This window comes from Temnothorax longispinosus, chromosome 10, assembly GCF_030848805.1.
Source record: "Temnothorax longispinosus isolate EJ_2023e chromosome 10, Tlon_JGU_v1, whole genome shotgun sequence".
Classification (NCBI taxonomy): Eukaryota; Metazoa; Arthropoda; class Insecta; order Hymenoptera; family Formicidae; genus Temnothorax; species Temnothorax longispinosus.
The window spans coordinates 13988228-14007674 of NC_092367.1; the positions used below are offsets into that span (position 1 = coordinate 13988228).

Here is a 19447-nt window from a genome sequence, read left to right on the forward strand (position 1 = left end):
TGTTCCTATATTCCCTGTTACCTGGCATTGTACAAGGGCCTTAACCGTTACTATATTTTTGCGCGAATACATGAATCCTTTTAATCCAGTAAAGATTACCGGCCGTTTGAATCCAGTTACAGAAAATTCAAATTCCCGTCACTCTCTTTTTCATGCATATAAAAACAGCGAAGTATGCAATGTACGCGTCACAGAAATTAAACAGAGAACGCGCAAAGTTTCCTTGCATTTCTTTATCAATTTCTCTGCAAAAAGCGCATTTCTCTATCAATTTTTTTTTAAATAAATTGTCAGTGTACCTTTCAATAAATTAGCACCTTTTTTCGGGGGGTGGTTTTTGAGGGTAGCATTTTTGCAATAAGTATAAATAAGGAGAGACCGAAATGTGGAAGAAAGGTACTCTACCCCGCAAGATTTGTTAATGAAATAATAAGTTTTGTCGAAGGATAGAGAATACTTCGCTCTAACGAGATCATTTCATTTTCTTTCCAGACACGTCAAGTGTTTTTGGGTCTCTGCCTGCCGGGTACATGCGATCGCGCATCCCTGACCTCGATGCTAAGGGCCAGCGCTGATAGAGTCGAACGCGAAGGCAATTCGACCTATCGATCGAGCGGCCCGAAAATTCGCGTTGTTACAGTGAAGCCCGTGCCATTCAGCAATTACTGCGCCTGGCAAGATCCCAAATTTTACGTCCTCTCGTGAGTAATCCTAAAAATCCTCTTACAAACGAACCGTAAATCGCTCCGAAAGCATCGGGCCAGGGAACTCGTGATATGACCTTTCGCATGATAATATCACTAATTTAATATTATTGGAAAATGCATCGAATCAGCGGAAATATGTAATTGTTAGTTAATTCCATTTCACGAGCGTTGACTGTTGCGATTATATGCACAAATATTATTTACACACGATACTGTTTAAACACGACGGTTTCGTTTTTGTATTACACGATGCTTTTTCGCGGCGTTCCATAAGACTGTCTTCGATAATAGAAAAATATTATTCATGCGATTTAAAGTGAGCGAAGCACTTGAGCTATCTAACGGCGTAACTTGGAAAATTTCATTCCGGGACGCAGTGCTCCGGTGGAACTTATGAAACTTGCTTGCCGTACTTTCGGTAAACGCAGGCAGGTATCTCCTCCCCCTTATTCGTATCCCTAAATGCCAAAGTTGATATTCCGACGATATCGAAAGAAGAAACGTGGTATCCAAGAAAAATCTGTTTCCTACAGATCGAAATATTTGTTTTCAATTCGAATGTAACTTTGCTTAACTGCATGTATACATACATGCGTTATCTGCAAGAATAATTCGACGATATTAAACCGTATGGCGTATATAAAATATTTTTAAATTAATTAAGAATAAACGAATTTTGCATAATTAAAAAAAAAAATTTTTTTTTCCCAATTAAAGGACGCGGTATTTCGAATGTGGAATATTCATATTGATATTCGAGATTGAAGTGATCTAAAAGCATTATTTTGTCCGATGAGTACAACGTTGTGTCCGTTGCATACAACGTTGTAAGTTCCATTTTATCGGCTATTACGAAGTAACCGCCCAGTCTTGCGGAATGAAATTTGTGAGAGATAAAATAGGGTTATATTTCAATGACCCCCGACCGATATTGTTCCGCGTTAAAACGCAATTTTCCGAGCAAAGCTGTGCACATAATATTTTACGCTTACGCGCGTTTACTTTAATAAACAAATACGGAGAAACTCGCGTTTACATAAGAGGAGCATGATTCCTTAAGTTTAAGATTCGCGATATGGTCAGGCCGGTTGACAGAAATTTTGCAATCATTTATTGCGCAACGCGATGCGACAAGAGATTTCATTTTGAGTAACAAATTAATGTACGACGCGCAGACGAGATAAAAATACGTCGTAATTAGACGCGTGCCGCCATGGCGAGCTTAAAAAGTAATTAATTACAAGCTCCCTCATAATTCTCGGAGAAAATAAAGCGCGACGGGATCATGCGGCGACAATATATGTACTTATAATCTCTTTAAAAAATGTCCGTAAATTAGTAAATATTAAAACGCTATATATAATAGCGTTCAATACTTTCATTTTCAGTAGCGAAAATCTGGGTTTATCATCTTTAATAATATATCGCGAGTAGAAAATACCTCTTTTCGTAAATTTTTCATATATTTTTTTGCATTTTCGTATATAAGAAATTAATACTGCTGATACTATGTATTTTACATTGTTGGAAAATTTCTATACTTTTGTGAAAAAATCTGCTGGTTAAAGTTTTTGTGTAAAGTAATCAACATATACATGTGTAGATTTAACATATGTCTGTTACGTTAATTAAACTTAACAAATATAAAATGTAAAATTACTAAAATAATTAAAAAAATAAGTTAAAGTAACATAATTTACAGAAAAAGAGCGTTGATTTTACTCTATAACAGAAGTGGGGATGATTCAACATAAAGTTATGTTAATTGTACACACAATTAACGTCAAATTACGACCAAAATTACATTTCTTTTCCGTTCAAATATTAACATAGTATCAGTGTTACCATTTAATACATCCATATTGTGTTAAATTGACGCAAACATTTGAGTAGACCGTTTGGGACATTGATTTATGTTACATTTAACACAAATTTTCCAATTGTGTACGTTTTAGCGACGTAAATGCAGTTATCATAAATTCTCCCAATCGAATTGTGTCTCATAGGAGCGGATTAAAATAGTCAGCTCTACAAACAAATTATACTCCTAAATCTACGAATGGAAATTAGTTTAAGCTCCCGCTGCCTAAGTTAGAAACTGCGTCGAACCGAACCGAAAGACCGAGGAGTACGTACTGTTCTCGTGCACTGGCAATTAGGGCATTCGAAGAGTTCAATCCACGACAGTAGTTATGTCGCTCGATATCCCTGACGTGCGAGTGAAAGCAAGAGTTCGGCAGGCTTGGCTAATTTCGACTACGGATTGCAGTCAAACTTTGGTTATATACACCCGAAGTTTCGGAGCCTCGTTAACCAGAACGGAGATAGGCACGTAAGCGGATCCCCCCGTCTTTCGAACTCTCTCGTTTTTCCTGCTTTCTGATCGAAAGTTGCACTTTGTCCGGCGCTGTTTTCTATTCGGCTCGATGGGAACGGTATTATTATCGCCGGCACATATACGCCACGCCGCCAGATTATTAATTACGCGGTCGAGATAGCCGCACGCGAAATATGGTTTATGCGCATCTGACGTAGTCGGTTATGTGAGCGCGTAAGCGTACCACTTGCGAAAAGAAAGTGCGGGAAGTATGTTGCACACGTGAACGGTTATAATTGCCGTGAGTGCAAGTGGCAATCGCGCAAGCTCAACGAGTTTGCACCCTGCGTTTAGCCGACCGCACACGCTACATTAATGCCATGGCAATGAATCGATACTACGAGATTTATCGCACAGTTTTCGGATGATACCTAGCATCACCATTGCATTCCATTACGCGAATTACGGTCGATATATTTACAAGCGGAAGGGCTTAATTCGTAATATGAATTATACGGATACGCGTTTCGCCTAGAGTCGTACAGAAAACGAACGCAAAACAGCTCAACGCAAACTCAATCAAGAAGCTATTATTTATGAGAGATAATACCCAATTTAACTTGGGTTATTTGTTATGTAACTTCGATATGCCTTAACTGGACGTCCTTGGTATTTCGCAATTTGGAACGAAGCCCGAGAGAGCAAAGTTTACGTCGTAGGTATGTACCGCACGAACGGCCGAAGAACGCCGAAAGAAGAACGCGGGACAGGTCATAAGAAAAGCCTCCTTTCCTTCCCTTTCCTTTTGCGTCAAGTTTTCTAATTTGCGCCTGCCCGGGAAGAAAAAAATCGGCGACACCGACTGTTCGGAGTCAGTGCCAAACACGTTGGTTAGCATGCTTACTTTCGTTGCGTTTCACTCACTTACGACTCGCGTCGCTCATCTAATCGAAAGGAGAGAATTACGACCGTCGATCGGTTGCATAATGGCGCTCGTGCGATCTGGCGGTGTTCGGCAAACAAGGCGAACGCAAACAGCCGGGGTATGACACGGATGTCAAATTGAGCAAGTGTCCGTTGCACAGACCCGCGCGGACGATGCAACCGCGCCAACGTGTCACCATCAGTCTTTTCTAACTCCCGACTCCCAGCATTTCGTTACCGCGGCGTATAACGCGCGCCAGCTGCTCTTGCCGTAAATGTAATGTAAATTGCATAACTCCCCGGTTAGCGCTGAAAACTGACCGCGCCTAATAAGAACGGGACGTTCATCGCGCTATCGCGATCCTAGTCTATATATGTATATCGCACAATACATTGCACGCGATCTCGCGACATGCGATCCCCGATCCGTGCTTCGCGTCTCCACGCTGGAGTTGCATTTTGAAGAAATGCATATTTCATTGATTCACCGCGATTATCTCAACCGCATCCTTTTCGTATTATGCATGTAAATGAGACATTGCCGAGTCGTAGCGATCATTGGCTTGTCACATTCATGCACGGTGCTATTAATGTTCATTCATAAATAGCCGTTTTTATCCACCGTCTTCGATAAACATCGCAAATGTAATAAAATACCGTAAGTTACATGTGAATAATCTACGAATTAAGAAGTAAAAAGGTAACTCAAGTGTATATTGTTAAAGGTTAGAGGATGAAATTTAAACCAATACCATGAGTTAGATTTATTTTGTTATTTTTAACTACCATGTGCGTCAAAATTTATTTGTTTAAAACAAAATTATTTTAACTCTATTGGTTTAGTCAAATTAACATTGTTTTAGTTAAATTAACTACATATTGAGTAGGAGCAGTGACGACCTATGGAATAGTTAAAAATTACTCAAAATTGAGTTTAATTTAACCCTATGAATTTAACAGTGTAGTTGACGACAGATTGCGTTAAATTCTCGTCAAGAGAGAAATCACACGATACGATGGTAGATTATTTCTCAGGCATACCATATGCTGCGCTCACAATCGTTAGACGATTAACCAGAATTATCATGATATTACAATATTACGTACACATATAGTATTATGATTGCGTAAAGGCAGCATGATACTATTTAAATGGTTAGCGTTACGCAGCTAATTGTGAGTCACCGATTAAGTGCATGATACAGGAAAGCAAGAACTTTTTCTCAACGTTACAGAACGTTAATCATTTACGCCTACCATGCACCCAGGAAACCGCGTATTGCATAAATCGTAATATATTACAAAGCATCCGATTGAATTGCCGATTGCCGAACGCCATACGTGCCACCGAAGGCGCTGGCAAAAAACTGACGCGCGACGCCAATAATAATTCCGCGCGGACGACCAATTTTCTGCATCGGCCCGTGTTGCGGTGTATTACATCAATCCGTGTTTTGCAATAACGTTATTTCTTATACCGGCGCAAGGAATGTCGGTCGCAGAATTCGAAGAAATTGAAAAAAGGCCGCGCACACATGTTGCATAAAATTCGTATACTCGTTACCGAGCGATAGAATTCAGATGGACGGTGTTTTTGCAGATATATACGGACGATGTAATTCAACGTCGTGTTAACTCGCACCGAGTGAAGCAAATTGGGATAAAACTGGATTATGTCTTGCTCAACTTGAACAAGTACGATATAACTAATGAGATCGTCAACCCGACATTCAACGAAAGTAACTCGGTTAGTTTTTAACACCGTCCAATGTTAACGAACGGGATCGCAAGAACGAACGTTCGTATAAGAAAACTGCATATTGCCTGACGATTTAAATGTTCGCGCGAGCATACTGGGAGAATCGTTTGAACCCTCGATGATGCCACGATACGCCCCAGTTGCAACTATTATATTGCAGAACAACGCGACGCGTTCGTGTCCTTGCGCGTAATGCATAATAACGATATGAAGTTAACGAGAACGAGACACACACACACACACACAACGCGAGATTGTTCGCCGCGGGAAAATTGCGCGCGGTTCAACTTCCAAGGAGAGTTACAATCTAATGGCCCGATTTAGCGGCTCATACGGCCTGCCTTAAAAAGTTATTCCGCGTCGGCACATAGAGAGACTGGTTCCCGCGAATTTGCTCATGAAAAGTTTCACGGCTTTCAGATACGCATCGTTTCCCGATTCGCTTCGAAAGGAATTACGGGCGGCCCGAATGGATAAGAGTGCATCGAATCTCCCGGATTTGAGATTTGACAAACAAATCGAACTACACCGCGCCGTTGCGTTACGAAAGTAATTCAATTAGTCGCGCGTTTAAACGACAACGAACGTCGGCTCGTATTTATTATTGAGTGAAATATCTACGAGGCAATTTCAACGACAAGATGGAAAATGAAAAATTTCGTAGTCTCCTAAGTGCGGCCTGATACAACACGGATAAATCAAACGTGATAAACAAGGCTCCACACGACGACGCGACACGCGCGTTAAGTTATTACGGGTTAAATTACCAATCGATAGAGGTTGCTTCACCTCGCGATGGCCTCTCTAATCCGTAATGTCGGAGTGTAAGCCGTAAAATTGCGTTAAATAATTACAGCGTTAATACAACGTTTACCAAGGACGAAGTATTCTATAAAGTAGTATACCGCTGTCCGCGTTGCAAATTATCGTTAATGCTTAACGGGCTGCGCTAAACGATTACGATTTTCCTGTTAAAACCTTTATACAAAACCTTCGTTACGATGTAAAATCCATCGCAACAAACACGAGGATTTAATGCGAGAGTAAAAATTAAAAGCAGTAGTATTGAAATATACATGTAGAGACTTTTGTGATATTTTAATGCTGATAAAAAATATAAATATAAAATGCGATGAAAATATCATAAATGATTAAATATATATGCAATTCACGATATACAACGAAAAAGTCAGATGAATAACGTATTACAACCTGAAATCTCAAGATAGCTGTATGGCATGGAAACCCAGTTTACCGAGTCGCTTGAAATGAGGGAGAAAACGCATGGGTCGTAAATAATCCTTCTGGTTGCAATACGTCACAACTCTCAGCGCGTAATTCTTCAAAAATCGCTCCGGATAACGCCGACTGTATATCGTGTTGCGTCCAAGAGCTTCGTGGCTCGAAACGTTATGTGCGGTCTCTTAAACTTTAATATAAACCGCTTCGGTATAGGTACTTCGACCATAGTTTACGCGATATCCGTTGTTCATGCACAAGCCGAGGATAATATTTACACGTAGAACGGTTTGTTGCACGGCGAACAAATAAGACGACGTGACAAACAGTTTTTTTTTTCAACACAATTCTAAACACAATGCAAACATTCAATAGAAATGGTTTTACGTTACAATTGATACGAATAAGTCGTATCTCGTTTTCGAGTTTGTTTTTATTTTAATCGCTTTGATTTTTATTAATCGGACAAGTTATAAATTCAATGAATCAGTTAACGGAAATAAAAATAAAAATACACTAGATCACTCTCTGACGGAACTAGAAGGAAAATATCGCTCAGTTGAACAGCTGACCCTCAAGAGAGCGACGTACACGTAATGTCCGGCGCACCGGTGTGCAATTATGCACCGGGCCGACCGTGCATCGCGCGCACTTGCACGCACGTTGTGGACCTATTACGCAAGATTATAGAAAGCCCCCGGTTGCACACGTGAAAGTGCGTTCGCGCTATCGTCTGCATTCCGGCAGAATGCGGGCCGCGGCGGATGCAAATTGTGTCCCGAGGCGAGTTCGGGTACCAATCGATTGCATTCGAGGTGGAAAACGAGTCGGATGAGCGGCCGCATTATTAACGGCATACAGTAGCCCGTTTATCCCGCGTGAAATTTCGACAGAGTTAGCAACATCTCCGATCGCAATATCGTCAAATGATATTATTGAGCTCTTTCGCTGTTTCTTAATTTTAATTTTAATTTCTTATTATAATATATGCGACCTCGTGCACGTGGGCGTATTCCGAGAACACTGTAACCTTGCGATAAGCGCGTAACTTTCAACATGTTGTCAACGTGCACGCAATTGCGACTGTGTGGTAAATATCCTCACGTTTCCCCACCGCGCGGTGATAAACGAGGATATCAGAAAGGGAGCGAGGAAACGGGAGCAAATCGTATGAGAGTTTAACTGATGGTGACACGAAACGAAAGCCCCGCTGATATAAAGTGAACGGATGTATGATAGCGAGTTAAGTAAGCTGAACTGACTCACCAGAAACCGATGCAGCAAACCATCAGGCTCTGAAATAAATAAAATATAAAAAGACGATTACTGACAAGTTATACGAAAGAAAGTTGTTTTGCGTCATTTATTTGTAACAACTATACCATATATACAAAAGCTTCGAGACAGTTATCGAAGATCTGCGATTTATTTCATATTGCACGCGTTCAATACTTCGTTTAAAAAAATGAGAAAAAAGTATCTTTAGCGAACGAAAGTTACAAACGCGACGGCGGTGGCCAAAGGATTAAATCAGAACAGCGAAAATGCGAGATACGTGAGAAAGACGAAGGAGAAAGGAAAAGAGAAAGAGAAGAAGAAGTGGAAGAAGGCGAAAAAGGGTCGCAACAAAACTTCGTTTGAGAAACTTTTGTTTCTTCGCCTCGCGTCTAGATCGCCTCTGTTTCTTTCTCTTTGTCGAAATTCGCGCATAGCGTGTTAAAATGGGTCAAATCTAAAAAAAAGAGAGAAACAAGAAGAGAGAAAAAAGAAAGCCTGTTGCCATTCTATTTCGTGCGGCGAACCGCATTTAAGCTGTGCACAAATGTGCCGCGGGGAGGAGAAAGAAATCCGCAAAAGCCTCCTCTCGTGTGTTCGGAGTGTGTTCCGACAGGAATAATAATTTAAAGCCGACAAGGAGATATAAAGCGGAAGTTCGTTCGGCCGTTAACCCCGAAAATAAGTGCGCGGTCCGTAACTGCGAAATTCATTGTCCGATTCCGCTTTATCCGCCAATTCCCGTTCGTAATTTTCTGGTAGTCGATGATACGGAAATATACAAGTAGGATATTCCTATATAAAATAACTCTTTTTGATTTCACACAATCAGATATATGCATTAAATATAAACATAAATAGAAATTATACATAAAACTTCAAAGATAATATAGACTCCTTGTTGTTTAAAAAAAATACCTATATATTTGTGTCACACTATGTGTTAACATATCAATTAAAATTTTTTCAATAATTCTTGATAATATGTGTCAATCAGTTTGAGAGAAAATCGATTCATAAACGTCTATGAATTTATAAAATATAAGCGTGTTATTAAATCCTCTCTAATTACTTACTCCGCAGCATGTCTATCAATTATAAATCCCAATTGTGCACATAATCTTCAACGCGAAAATTCGATATCACGTCCAGCGTAGTTCCGTAATGAAGCACGGACATGTCAATTTTTCATCGCGAAACTGTCGGATTCACTCGTGATTAACCGAATCAATGAGGATCGCGCCCGGGATTCGTCATAATTTAGAACTGCATGCGAATTGCACCGCGAATTACATTGAGTTATGAAAACTTGTTGCAATTAAGATATAAATTTTAACACTGTTATAAAAAGTTTTTATATACAAGGAAAGAGTCAACCGTATCTTCGTTTAAGAAAGCGAATCTTTTAAAATATTACGTGTAAACTCTCCCTTTTTCTCCTTCCTTTTGTTTTGCACTTCAACAAATATTCATTGTATTCAATAATGAATAGACTGTGGGAACACATATGTGCTTTGCTTTTCGTTCGTAATTAAGACAGAGGATTATTACATAATTTCTGAAGATTAAATTTCCGTGGGAGCGACCGCGGAAAATCGCACCGAGTAGTTTTCCGAATTTAATTTCCCGGAACATTAAGCTCTTCGGCTCCGGCGACTATATACACAGAGCCGGAGTACGCCGGAAATTGAAAAAGTTAACGCGAATGTACAGCGTACTCTCGGTGATATTTGATTATTAAATTGATTCGTACTGGTCTTTGGTCCTTGAAATTTTCTAACGCCGTTGCCATCAGTTTGAGCGACATGCGAATTGATTTGCGAAACCAGTCGCGTAGCATGTGAGCACTAACACCGTATAAGCGCACATCCCTTTGCGATACAATGCATATGTGCTGAATGCAGAAGTTAGTATTGTTAGCGAAGGACAAAAGCGATACACGACTATAGAATACACCTTGCGTCTTCATTTTATGAGCTCTGGTGTAAAACTGCGACTAAACACGCCTCGAAAGACAGTGAATTTCTACTGTCGCCGGTACATTTAATCTTTTAGTCCCACTCGCAATATGGCAATATGTGTTCAGTAATACAGTGTTAATACTTCGTATTCATGTTCAACTTTGCGATAACTCTGTTAAGCGAGAAAGTTTCCGAGCAATCGAGGATGAAATATATATTTGTTTCCTACACTGCGCACAATTTCGTAATGACCTTTCACGCGAAGCAGTAAAAAAGATCAAGAAAATAAAAATATATTATTACATATACATATACACTCTTGATACGTCTTGTTGTCGCTTTCATTGTAGATTTACTTTACTCACGATAAACTATACTATCGTTTCAGGGCCATCGGCAGCGCGATATTGATGCTGATGATCTGCGCGGTCGTGTACGAATACAGATCGCTTCCCCTCGCGAGGGACATCGAGTCTTCGAGCGTGTCGAATAACAATGACAAAACCAACGATTTTATCAACAAGAATCTGAATCAAGAGCGCAGGATCTCGATGGGACAGGAAAACGATCAGGAGCTGATCGAAAAGGGGAGGAAGCATCCGCAAAAAGAGAGCCCCGTTCAAAGGAAGGATTGTAGCCAAGGTTAATGGCGTATATCTACATCTCTATCGGCACCTTATCGCGTCGGATATATCCTTGAAAATTCTTCAACGCAATCTTTGTCGCCACTTTTTTCAGGATTCTGGCTGAAATTTTTACTCGCGTTCAGCCCCATCGTCAACGGAAGTAGGATCATCAGCACCGAGCCTGCGGCCAAAGACAGTCTGACTTGTCTCCACGGACTTCGCGTGTTCTCCTTGGGATGGGTTATCATGGTGCACACGTACATTCAGGTCTTCTCGATCGCTGGTAATTTCCGTGAGAGTTGCAAAAATAACGACTTTCCAAAACGAACGAACGTTTAACGGCAGAAAGCGTGGAAGTGTAGAAGCGTAAAACGAGAAGCGTCGGAGATAATGGCATGGGAAAATTTTGTTTCTCATTAACAACGCTTCAAACTAATTTGATCGCTCTACTTTCTATAAGTGGCACTCGGTGCAACTGATAGACGTTATGATGTAATGGGGATGTATCAGGTTTCCCGATCGGCGGATAATCGAAGCCTCTCTTCCTCGCTTTATACGCGTATATACTTTCACCCGACAATTCCGCGATTAAGTGTTTCCTCATTACGCTTTGCAGAGAACAAGACATTGCGAACGGTCACAGAAAGGAATTTCATGTTCCAGACCGTCAGCAACGCGACATTTTCTGTGGACACTTTCTTCTTTATTAGGTAACGAACACAATGTGCGTCAATAAACATTTTATCGCGCTAATACCAGAGATTAATTTTTGACAATTGTATTGACAGTGGCTTGTTGGTGACGATACTTTTCTACCGATCCTTGGGCAATCTCAATATAGAGAAGGGCAACTTTTTGAAGACGAGCTTCACCAAATTCGTTATCATGATTTTATACCGATTTGTCAGGTATCTATTTCAGGCGTTATATAATTCCTTCCGTTGAGAGAGAAAAGCAATTCAATTCCAGATAAGTTATATATGATATACAGTTCTTATCTTGATCTCTCTGTCTGTGTTTTCACGAAGATTGACACCAGCTTATCTGTTTGTGCTGGGGATGAACGAGATCGCTATAAAACAAGCCCAGGCGAAGACAGTCTTTTCGCCCGTTATTATCGATCACCTGACCTGCGAAAAGTTCTGGTGGCGAAACGCGCTATATTTGAACTCGCTATATCCGCGCACGGAAATGGTAAGATGATTTATGTTCTGCTTATCCTAATATTTCCTTTCCTTTTTTTCTCGTTACTGTGTATCTTATGAGCCAAAGCTTTCAACGAAACATAAAACTTCTCACATGCACTCATTTTGTAACAGCATTCGCGCCGAATACGTATTTTTATATATTGTATATATAATTGAAAAAAATATTGACCCCATAACGCTAAAAAAAACGTTATCGAGTGTTATAATTACCGAAAGATGCATAACGGATTGAAAAAAGAGATTGCGAAATTATTTTAATGCTGCTTTCGAAACAACGGTGCCTTAAGTTATTGATGATACAATAAATACGGGTAACGAAGAATATTGCGTAATACGCGGTTATGTAAAAAACGAGTTAACAAGATACTTTCGACGAGCGATAGGTAGAGAGAACCCGTAAGGATAGGTTTTTACGTCAAAGCGATATTTAATGCGTCTCGCCTTTGCCGCGGCGCGCGCGCGCCTGAATTTTCCTCTCCGTGTGCCCTAGTTCTCTTTACTTTCGCAATCCCGTCGCGATGCAATATCTGCTCGGCAATTGATTCGCGCCTATTACATTAATAACTTTCTAGTGCATGATGTGGAGCTGGTACATGGCAAACGACACGCAGTTCTACGTCCTTGGGATACTTCTTCTTTTGCTCTCGGTGAAATATTTCAAGACCGCGGTCGCTATCGTTTCGCTGCTGATCGTCTCTTCGTGGTTCACTACGTTCTCGATAGCCTACAGCAATGATTACATAGCCAGGTAATGTCTTGGAGACTACCGATCGATATTACACACGTGTCGTCACACATTTCGCGCTTTCTCCGAGTTTGCTGCGGTAAACGATACGTTTGTAATAAGTTAACGCCGCATAATATTAACGATACTTATTACTTCGCTATAGGTATCATGAATATTAATGCGCACGACTAATTTATAGCAAGACAGTTTTAAAAAGAAATATTTTTCTAAAAAATCAGATAAAATGAGAAGTAAGAATTCTAAGAAAAACAAGATAAAAAATATTAATTAAAAAATTACGCTTAAAAATATATCTTGTTATTTCGGGAGTGAGTTTATTATTTAATTGTATAGAGTCAATTCGTTGAAATTATTTATAATCAGTTCGCAGAGAATCTTAATTATATTAACGAGAGAAACAATTTCAATGTAACAAAGGCCTTTCACGGCTATTCAATGAAACGCAACAATTGGAATACACAGCCTCTTATACGACGCCCGTATGACTTGCTCTCCCATTGAATAAAGTCCCTCGGTCTTTTTATTCGGAACTGGGTGGAATACGGGGTGGAGGAACAATGCAATAAGCCCAGGTATCTGTCGAACCATCGCCTGTAATTGGAAGCAGGCTTTCATTTCAGACAGCTTCATGGCGATGCGCGTGCCTATTGTAGACATTGTACTTTGCATTATTCGCCCGCCCGACGCGGACGCGGCAATTTCACCGCGCGCGCGATATTGCGTACACACTTAATTCCTTTATCAACACTTCGACACAGGATCCAAGAGCCGTTTGCCCTATTCGATGAACTCTACGATAAACCCTGGCTAAGAGCGGGCCCGTATTTCATCGGCACGATTAGCGGTTACATTCTCTTCAAAACCAAATGCCAGCTGAAACTACCTATGGTGAGCATTTCGAAACACACTATTCCCAAGCGGTTTTGCGCTATCGGGTTAATCATTTAGCCAATCAGTCAGCGATATATTCGCGCGTAAGCCTCGCCGGCGCGATAATGACGCGATAATGCGGATTTGCCGAACAATTGCATAATCCGTGTATTAATAATATATAATATGCGCGACGAAGGCTGCGAACAATAAGATGATTAAAAATGATTGCGTAAAATGTAAAACGATAAATATCTTGACACGCGTAATTTCCATTGTAATTTTGAGTACCCTTAAACCACGAAGATTGTTAACGGTGCTATCTACTTATATATATTGCGCGTTGTTTTTTCAGCGTAAAATTCTTTCTGTGAAACTAACAGAATCTGAATTCCACAGGGAGCGGAATTAATCGGGTGGATACTGTCCGCGGCCATTATGTTCTCGGTGGTGTATGGACTATACCCCGGAAATTTGACGGTGATGGTGAGCTCCGTATATGCTGCCTTAGGACACACCGCATGGGCGATGGCCGTGGCTTTTATCGTGATCCAATGTTGCACAGGGTCAGCCCGAATGATCGACAGTTTGCTTTCGCTACGACTAATGTATCCTCTCTCGAGACTCACGTATTGCGCTTACCTAGTGCATCCTGTTATCATGATGATCACGACTACACAGATGGACGGGCCGCTGCATCTCCATAATGGGATGGTGGTAAGATAAAAGGAAGATTTTCTGATCATGAAGTTCGTATTGCTACATAATTTTCACATAGAAGGATCCGTACGTAATGTCATAGTACTTCTATACGGAAAAATAAATAACATACATAAAATAGAAATTTTAAAATTTTATACGCGACTTTATTTTTATGACAGACGATTTTAAAAAGAAATACAGAAAGTCAATAGTTCTCAGATATTTTTTATCGCTTATAAATTGAGTAGCTTTTAATTACTTCGTGACACAAATTGTTCGATATATCTCAACGATAAGTAGTGATGATTATTAAAATATAAATTAAAAAATTCAATATTACTTTTGAAAATATTACATATAATATAAACATGCAAAATAAAAGCTAATTATAAAATGTCATATGCACAGTATCTCCTTTTATAACAGAATAAAAAAACTCAATATCGCACTTTTGAAAATATTACATAAAATATAAACTTGCAATATAAAAGCTAATTATAAAATGTCATATACATACATCTGGTTTTTATATAAATGGAATATTATTTTACATTTTCAACTTCTTTTCTCACGTAAAAACATTCTCTTCTCGATTACACTTTTAACGAAACATTCTATATAACAGATACCACTTTTAGAATCTTAAAATAAAATATTCCAGTTCAATTTATTCTAATTTGCAATACAAGAATTATATTAAGTGCTATGCATATTTCTTCCGCAGCTTATCCTCTATTTCGGCAATTTAGTAGCCTCGTACTGCCTGTCGTTCTGCATTTCTCTCGCTCTCGAAGCGCCAGTGGTAACTTTGTTGAAAATTGCATTTACCTCGAAGAAGAGGGCGAGATAGAATGCGATCGTTCGCCTGATAGAGGGATAAATGCGATTTTCCAGCACAGTAAGTATGTAGAAATTATGTACGTGAAATTATCAGATAGATAATGACTGTATGTTGCAACTATGCATTGGTCGCTCATCGCGTGAGCGATAACCGCATAATTTAAGCACGATAATGGATAATATTGATCGATTTATTGATATAGCTATACTTCTTACAGGTAATGACATTGCTCCAAATCTGAATCTCAAAGCAAAGATGAAAATCACCGAACACTTTTCCACGACGGAAAAGTTCATCTTTATTTGTGACCATAGGTCGTTGTGACATTTGACAATTCTCGATAATAATGTGAACATTTGGTGATAATTTATGTGATACGATAAGTCTTAACTCCCTGATGTTGAAAAGTAAAGGGAGAAACAAAACATGAAAACGCTTAATTAATCATTCCAGAAATAAAATATCACAAAGTAAAGATATATAAAAAATTAAAACCAACCGACATAAATACAAAGTTTTGTCAGCTTTTGTCGAGTCAAAAAGTTTTGAATTTCGGGGACAGTTTTATTTGTAATAGTTCTCGCAGAGTTAATTAACAGTTGAAATGAGACCGAATACACGTGAATTATATTTCTTCTGATTTTAACACGATAATAATTACGTATTAAACAACACCTGCTAGTGCAACAATCCTATATTTACGTAATGGACGGAGGAAAACGTGTCCGAGAAAGAGTAAGCCGCCAACAATACAATATAAAGTCACATAGCGTGTTGCGAGACTTTTCTCGCGTCATATATTAAGCTGCGAATCTATCATGTCGCGTGTGAATGAGGAAAAAATCTAGGATAGAAGCCGTAAATCTATATAAAACAGGGTATAAACAACGAAAAGCGTTTAAGCATGCAACACATTGGGTATATTGTAATATGTGTATCAATCTTTGATATAGTTTTTTGTGTAGAAAATAAATAAGCGGGCTACGGCAATGTGTGAAAAAATGCAGTGTTTTCATCGCGTATTTGGCAGCTCATTGTCAAACTGATATAATAAATTCAGTCAGCGTGTAAAGAAATAGAAAAAAAGCATGTGTGATGCGTTTGTTCCAGAATTTATGCGTACCACGCGGAACCATCACCGACGGTTGAATAACGAAAGAAAAAGCGAAAAATACGTTGTACAGTACAAAATAGAAAAAATAGAAGTAAATGGAAAAAATACATTACTTTTACATATGTATATCAATAAATATAAAAAACTTGAAAAGAAAGCAATTTACGTTAAACGACTACATTCGATTACCTTCTCACACTTCACAATTTTATACATTTTACCCTACTATCATAAAATATATTTTAAAATATATTTAAATCTATTATTGCGTACTGCGTTATCGCAAATAATACAAAATTTAACATACCACTGCAAACGGTATTAAATAATATTTAAAAGTGGGTTTTCAGAGTCCTTGTGATGGAAATCAATTTGCCACTGTTGTCTATTATCAAATTGAAATAAGTCTCAGGTTTGCTTATCATTGACTTCCTATCGTATCTGGACGCACAAAGGCTTTCTCCTCCTGCTTTTAGCGACCAGAAAGCGATGCGTGACATGAAAGGAGGCGCATGTCGCAAATTGATTTTCGATGCTTCAGGAGCTAGGCATCTCCGGACATTGCATTTGAACGCGTTATCTGCCTGCTGCAGACGCGAAAATAATTTCAAGTTCCTTCAAGGATGCGACCGTTCGTCATTGCAAGATGATGAATGGCTAAATTAATCCATAAATATGCAACATTCGGATGGAATTTAGCTCGTCCCATTTCTTGCAGCAATTTAATTACATTTGTTAAATATTAAAATAATAATTGATTAATGTATTTAAAATCGCGATTCTTCATTTGGAATTTTCGACTTGATTGACCGAGGAACTTCATATTTAATTCCGTTCCTAAAATTTCAAATTAATTTTGATGAATGGGTTGTTATATTTCAAGTATAACATATTTAAAGCTTCCTTTTGTAGATTAATGTCGTTAACAATTAATTCCGCTTGATCAAATATAATCGTTTAGATTATATTTGATAAAATTTGTATTACACACGATATGTTATGCAAGCGCGAAGGAATGTACAATATCTACGATACTTCTCACTTCTGCCTGGTAAGCACATTTCCAGTTTCATCTCTACCTTATTTTGCACATGTCACGTTTACTCGTCGTATATATAGGAACTAACAGAGCGGAGAAATAATAGAAATAATATGTGAATATGTTAGTAGAACGTTTAACATATTGTTGTACCATAATGCATACCGAGTAAATATTGATTACTAGAAAAATCCATAACACTCTTGTCGTCGGAAATTGCCGAACACATATTTCCGGTGAAACTTCATAGTATAGCAGTAAGATGTTTTTAATTTCAGCTTTAGAAAATGTTGCAGCGAAAAGATAATATTATTTATTAACGTTAGGTTTTTTCTTCAAAATTTTTTTTGGAGTTTAAAAATGGAGAGCTAGATATCATAAAGGATCAATTATTAATCAGTAAAACCCCAATTAATGAATTACTGATACGTGCGTACGCATTTAGATGTGCTAACAAATACGTAAGATATAATCTGCGGTACAAGATAAACTGGCGGTATTAAAATTTACACCCATAGATATAAAATTAACCTCTCAAGATACTGGACGAGATTAGCGACGATTTTTCACTGAATTTTCATGACGGTGTTTAACAAACAGAGTTTACTTGAAATAAACGTAGCAGATTAATTAGAGCGTCACCATTTGCGCCTTTTAAGAGCTAATTGTAGCATTTAAACGCTGAGCAAAACGCCTTCCGCTGACGATACAGTTTCGTGGAGTGATAAATCTTTAGCCAACCAAAGCCTGTGTAGTATCCACCATCTGGGGTCCGACACCAACACGCACACAAGAGAAAATTGCTGAAGAATTAAGGTCGCTCTTGAGATCGATATCCATCCTATTTCAGCAAATGGCCCTATATTACTCTTTTCTATCCATTAATATGTGCATTCATTAATAATTTCGGTGCATAGGGTGCGACCGAAATCGTGATATTATAAAAGAACGGGAAAGAGATTGTGCAAAAATAATTCGAAAGTACAGAATAAACTTTCTTTTTCGCACGCGAAGTTTAACTTTCAAGAAAATCCACTTTGAGAACTGGTAAATTGATAATGTTTCCTTTCTTTCTTGAGTATGAATAAAATGCGAATGGTTTCTTAGCGCTATACTAGTTGTCGAACTTATTACAATGCAGCATTTATTAAAATATAAATACAAAATGCACATAAAATTTCTTTAAGGCTCTTGTTCACTCACTGTAACCATCTTATTGTTCAATTGATGACGTCAAAAGCGAGAAAATATATAGTGAAAAAAAAAATCTTGCAAAGTGCATTAAAATAAAAATGTTTTGCAATAAAATAACGTTCGTAATCGATAGAATAGACTTATAAAATGTACTGAAAACTCCCCATTTTGTCTAGATAATTAATAAATGACCCCACAACTGCCCACATGTGTCTAATCAAGGACGAAAACAAGCTGTTTGACAGTTGCCGAATTGAAATGAATATGTTTGTATATTAAATTATAATAAAATGGGAGTATTTTAATACTACGATAATTATTTCAAATATAAAAACACTAAAACAAAAAATGACGTACGTTATATAGATTGCAAGAATAATTTAGCTTTTTAATGTTATTTTTTATGCCTTTTAATTCATAATTTTACCAAGTGTGACACTGACAATGAGTGCACCGTCAACGCGGACTTTGACAATCGAGCCAGCAAGAGCCTTAAAAAAAATATATTAATGTGTTTAACATTTGATATCTACTTCGACTGCACGATGTATAAATCTTTGAGAATGTGCACACCGCGAATGAAATATTTAAACCCACCTGGCGTTACTTGCTACTTTAGAATGTGTAAAGTGTAAAAGCTGTATTAAATTTTCCTAAATTGCATATAACAGAAATACAGATTCGAAAATCGTTTGCCATGATTTTGCGGTTACGGAATGTGGCAGCCTCTATGTGCATTACCGCAATGACATTGTCCATGCACACATACATACACACATACACGAGAGAAAGGGGGGAGAAGAGAGCGAGAGAGAGCGAGAGAGAGCGAGAGAGAACATACATACACATGGGAGAACATCGGAGTTGGTTGCGGATGTGCTTTCGTAGCACGTGGATACTGTCAGATTAAATCCACAACATAA

The 19447-nt window shown here is 38.5% G+C and overlaps 1 protein-coding gene across 1 annotated transcript; it reads left to right on the forward strand.

Annotated features, from left to right (window-relative positions):
• Window positions 1-497: 497 nt before the first annotated feature.
• Window positions 498-16444, forward strand: LOC139820797 (nose resistant to fluoxetine protein 6-like). The gene is made up of 11 exons (XM_071791330.1): window positions 498-701; window positions 10571-10824; window positions 10921-11091; window positions 11425-11518; window positions 11597-11716; window positions 11837-12002; window positions 12589-12764; window positions 13523-13652; window positions 14034-14351; window positions 15061-15234; window positions 15395-16444. The coding sequence occupies exons 1-10, from the start codon at window positions 556-558 to the stop codon at window positions 15184-15186; spliced, it is 1701 nt and encodes a 566-aa protein (XP_071647431.1). The 5' UTR covers window positions 498-555; the 3' UTR covers window positions 15187-15234; window positions 15395-16444.
• The last annotated feature ends 3003 nt before the right edge of the window (window positions 16445-19447 follow it).

What these genes read in the sequence shown, in the direction of transcription:
- LOC139820797 (XM_071791330.1), top strand. Translation starts at nt 556, where the DNA reads ATGCTAAGGGCCAGCGCTGATAGAGTCGAACGCGAAGGCAATTCGACC. An exon ending in TCAGGTCTTCTCGATCGCTG is followed by an intron (nt 11,092 to 11,424) that starts GTAATTTCCGTG and finishes TACGCTTTGCAG; the next exon opens with AGAACAAGACATTGCGAACG. An exon ending in ATCTCCATAATGGGATGGTG is followed by an intron (nt 14,352 to 15,060) that starts GTAAGATAAAAG and finishes TTTCTTCCGCAG; the next exon opens with CTTATCCTCTATTTCGGCAA.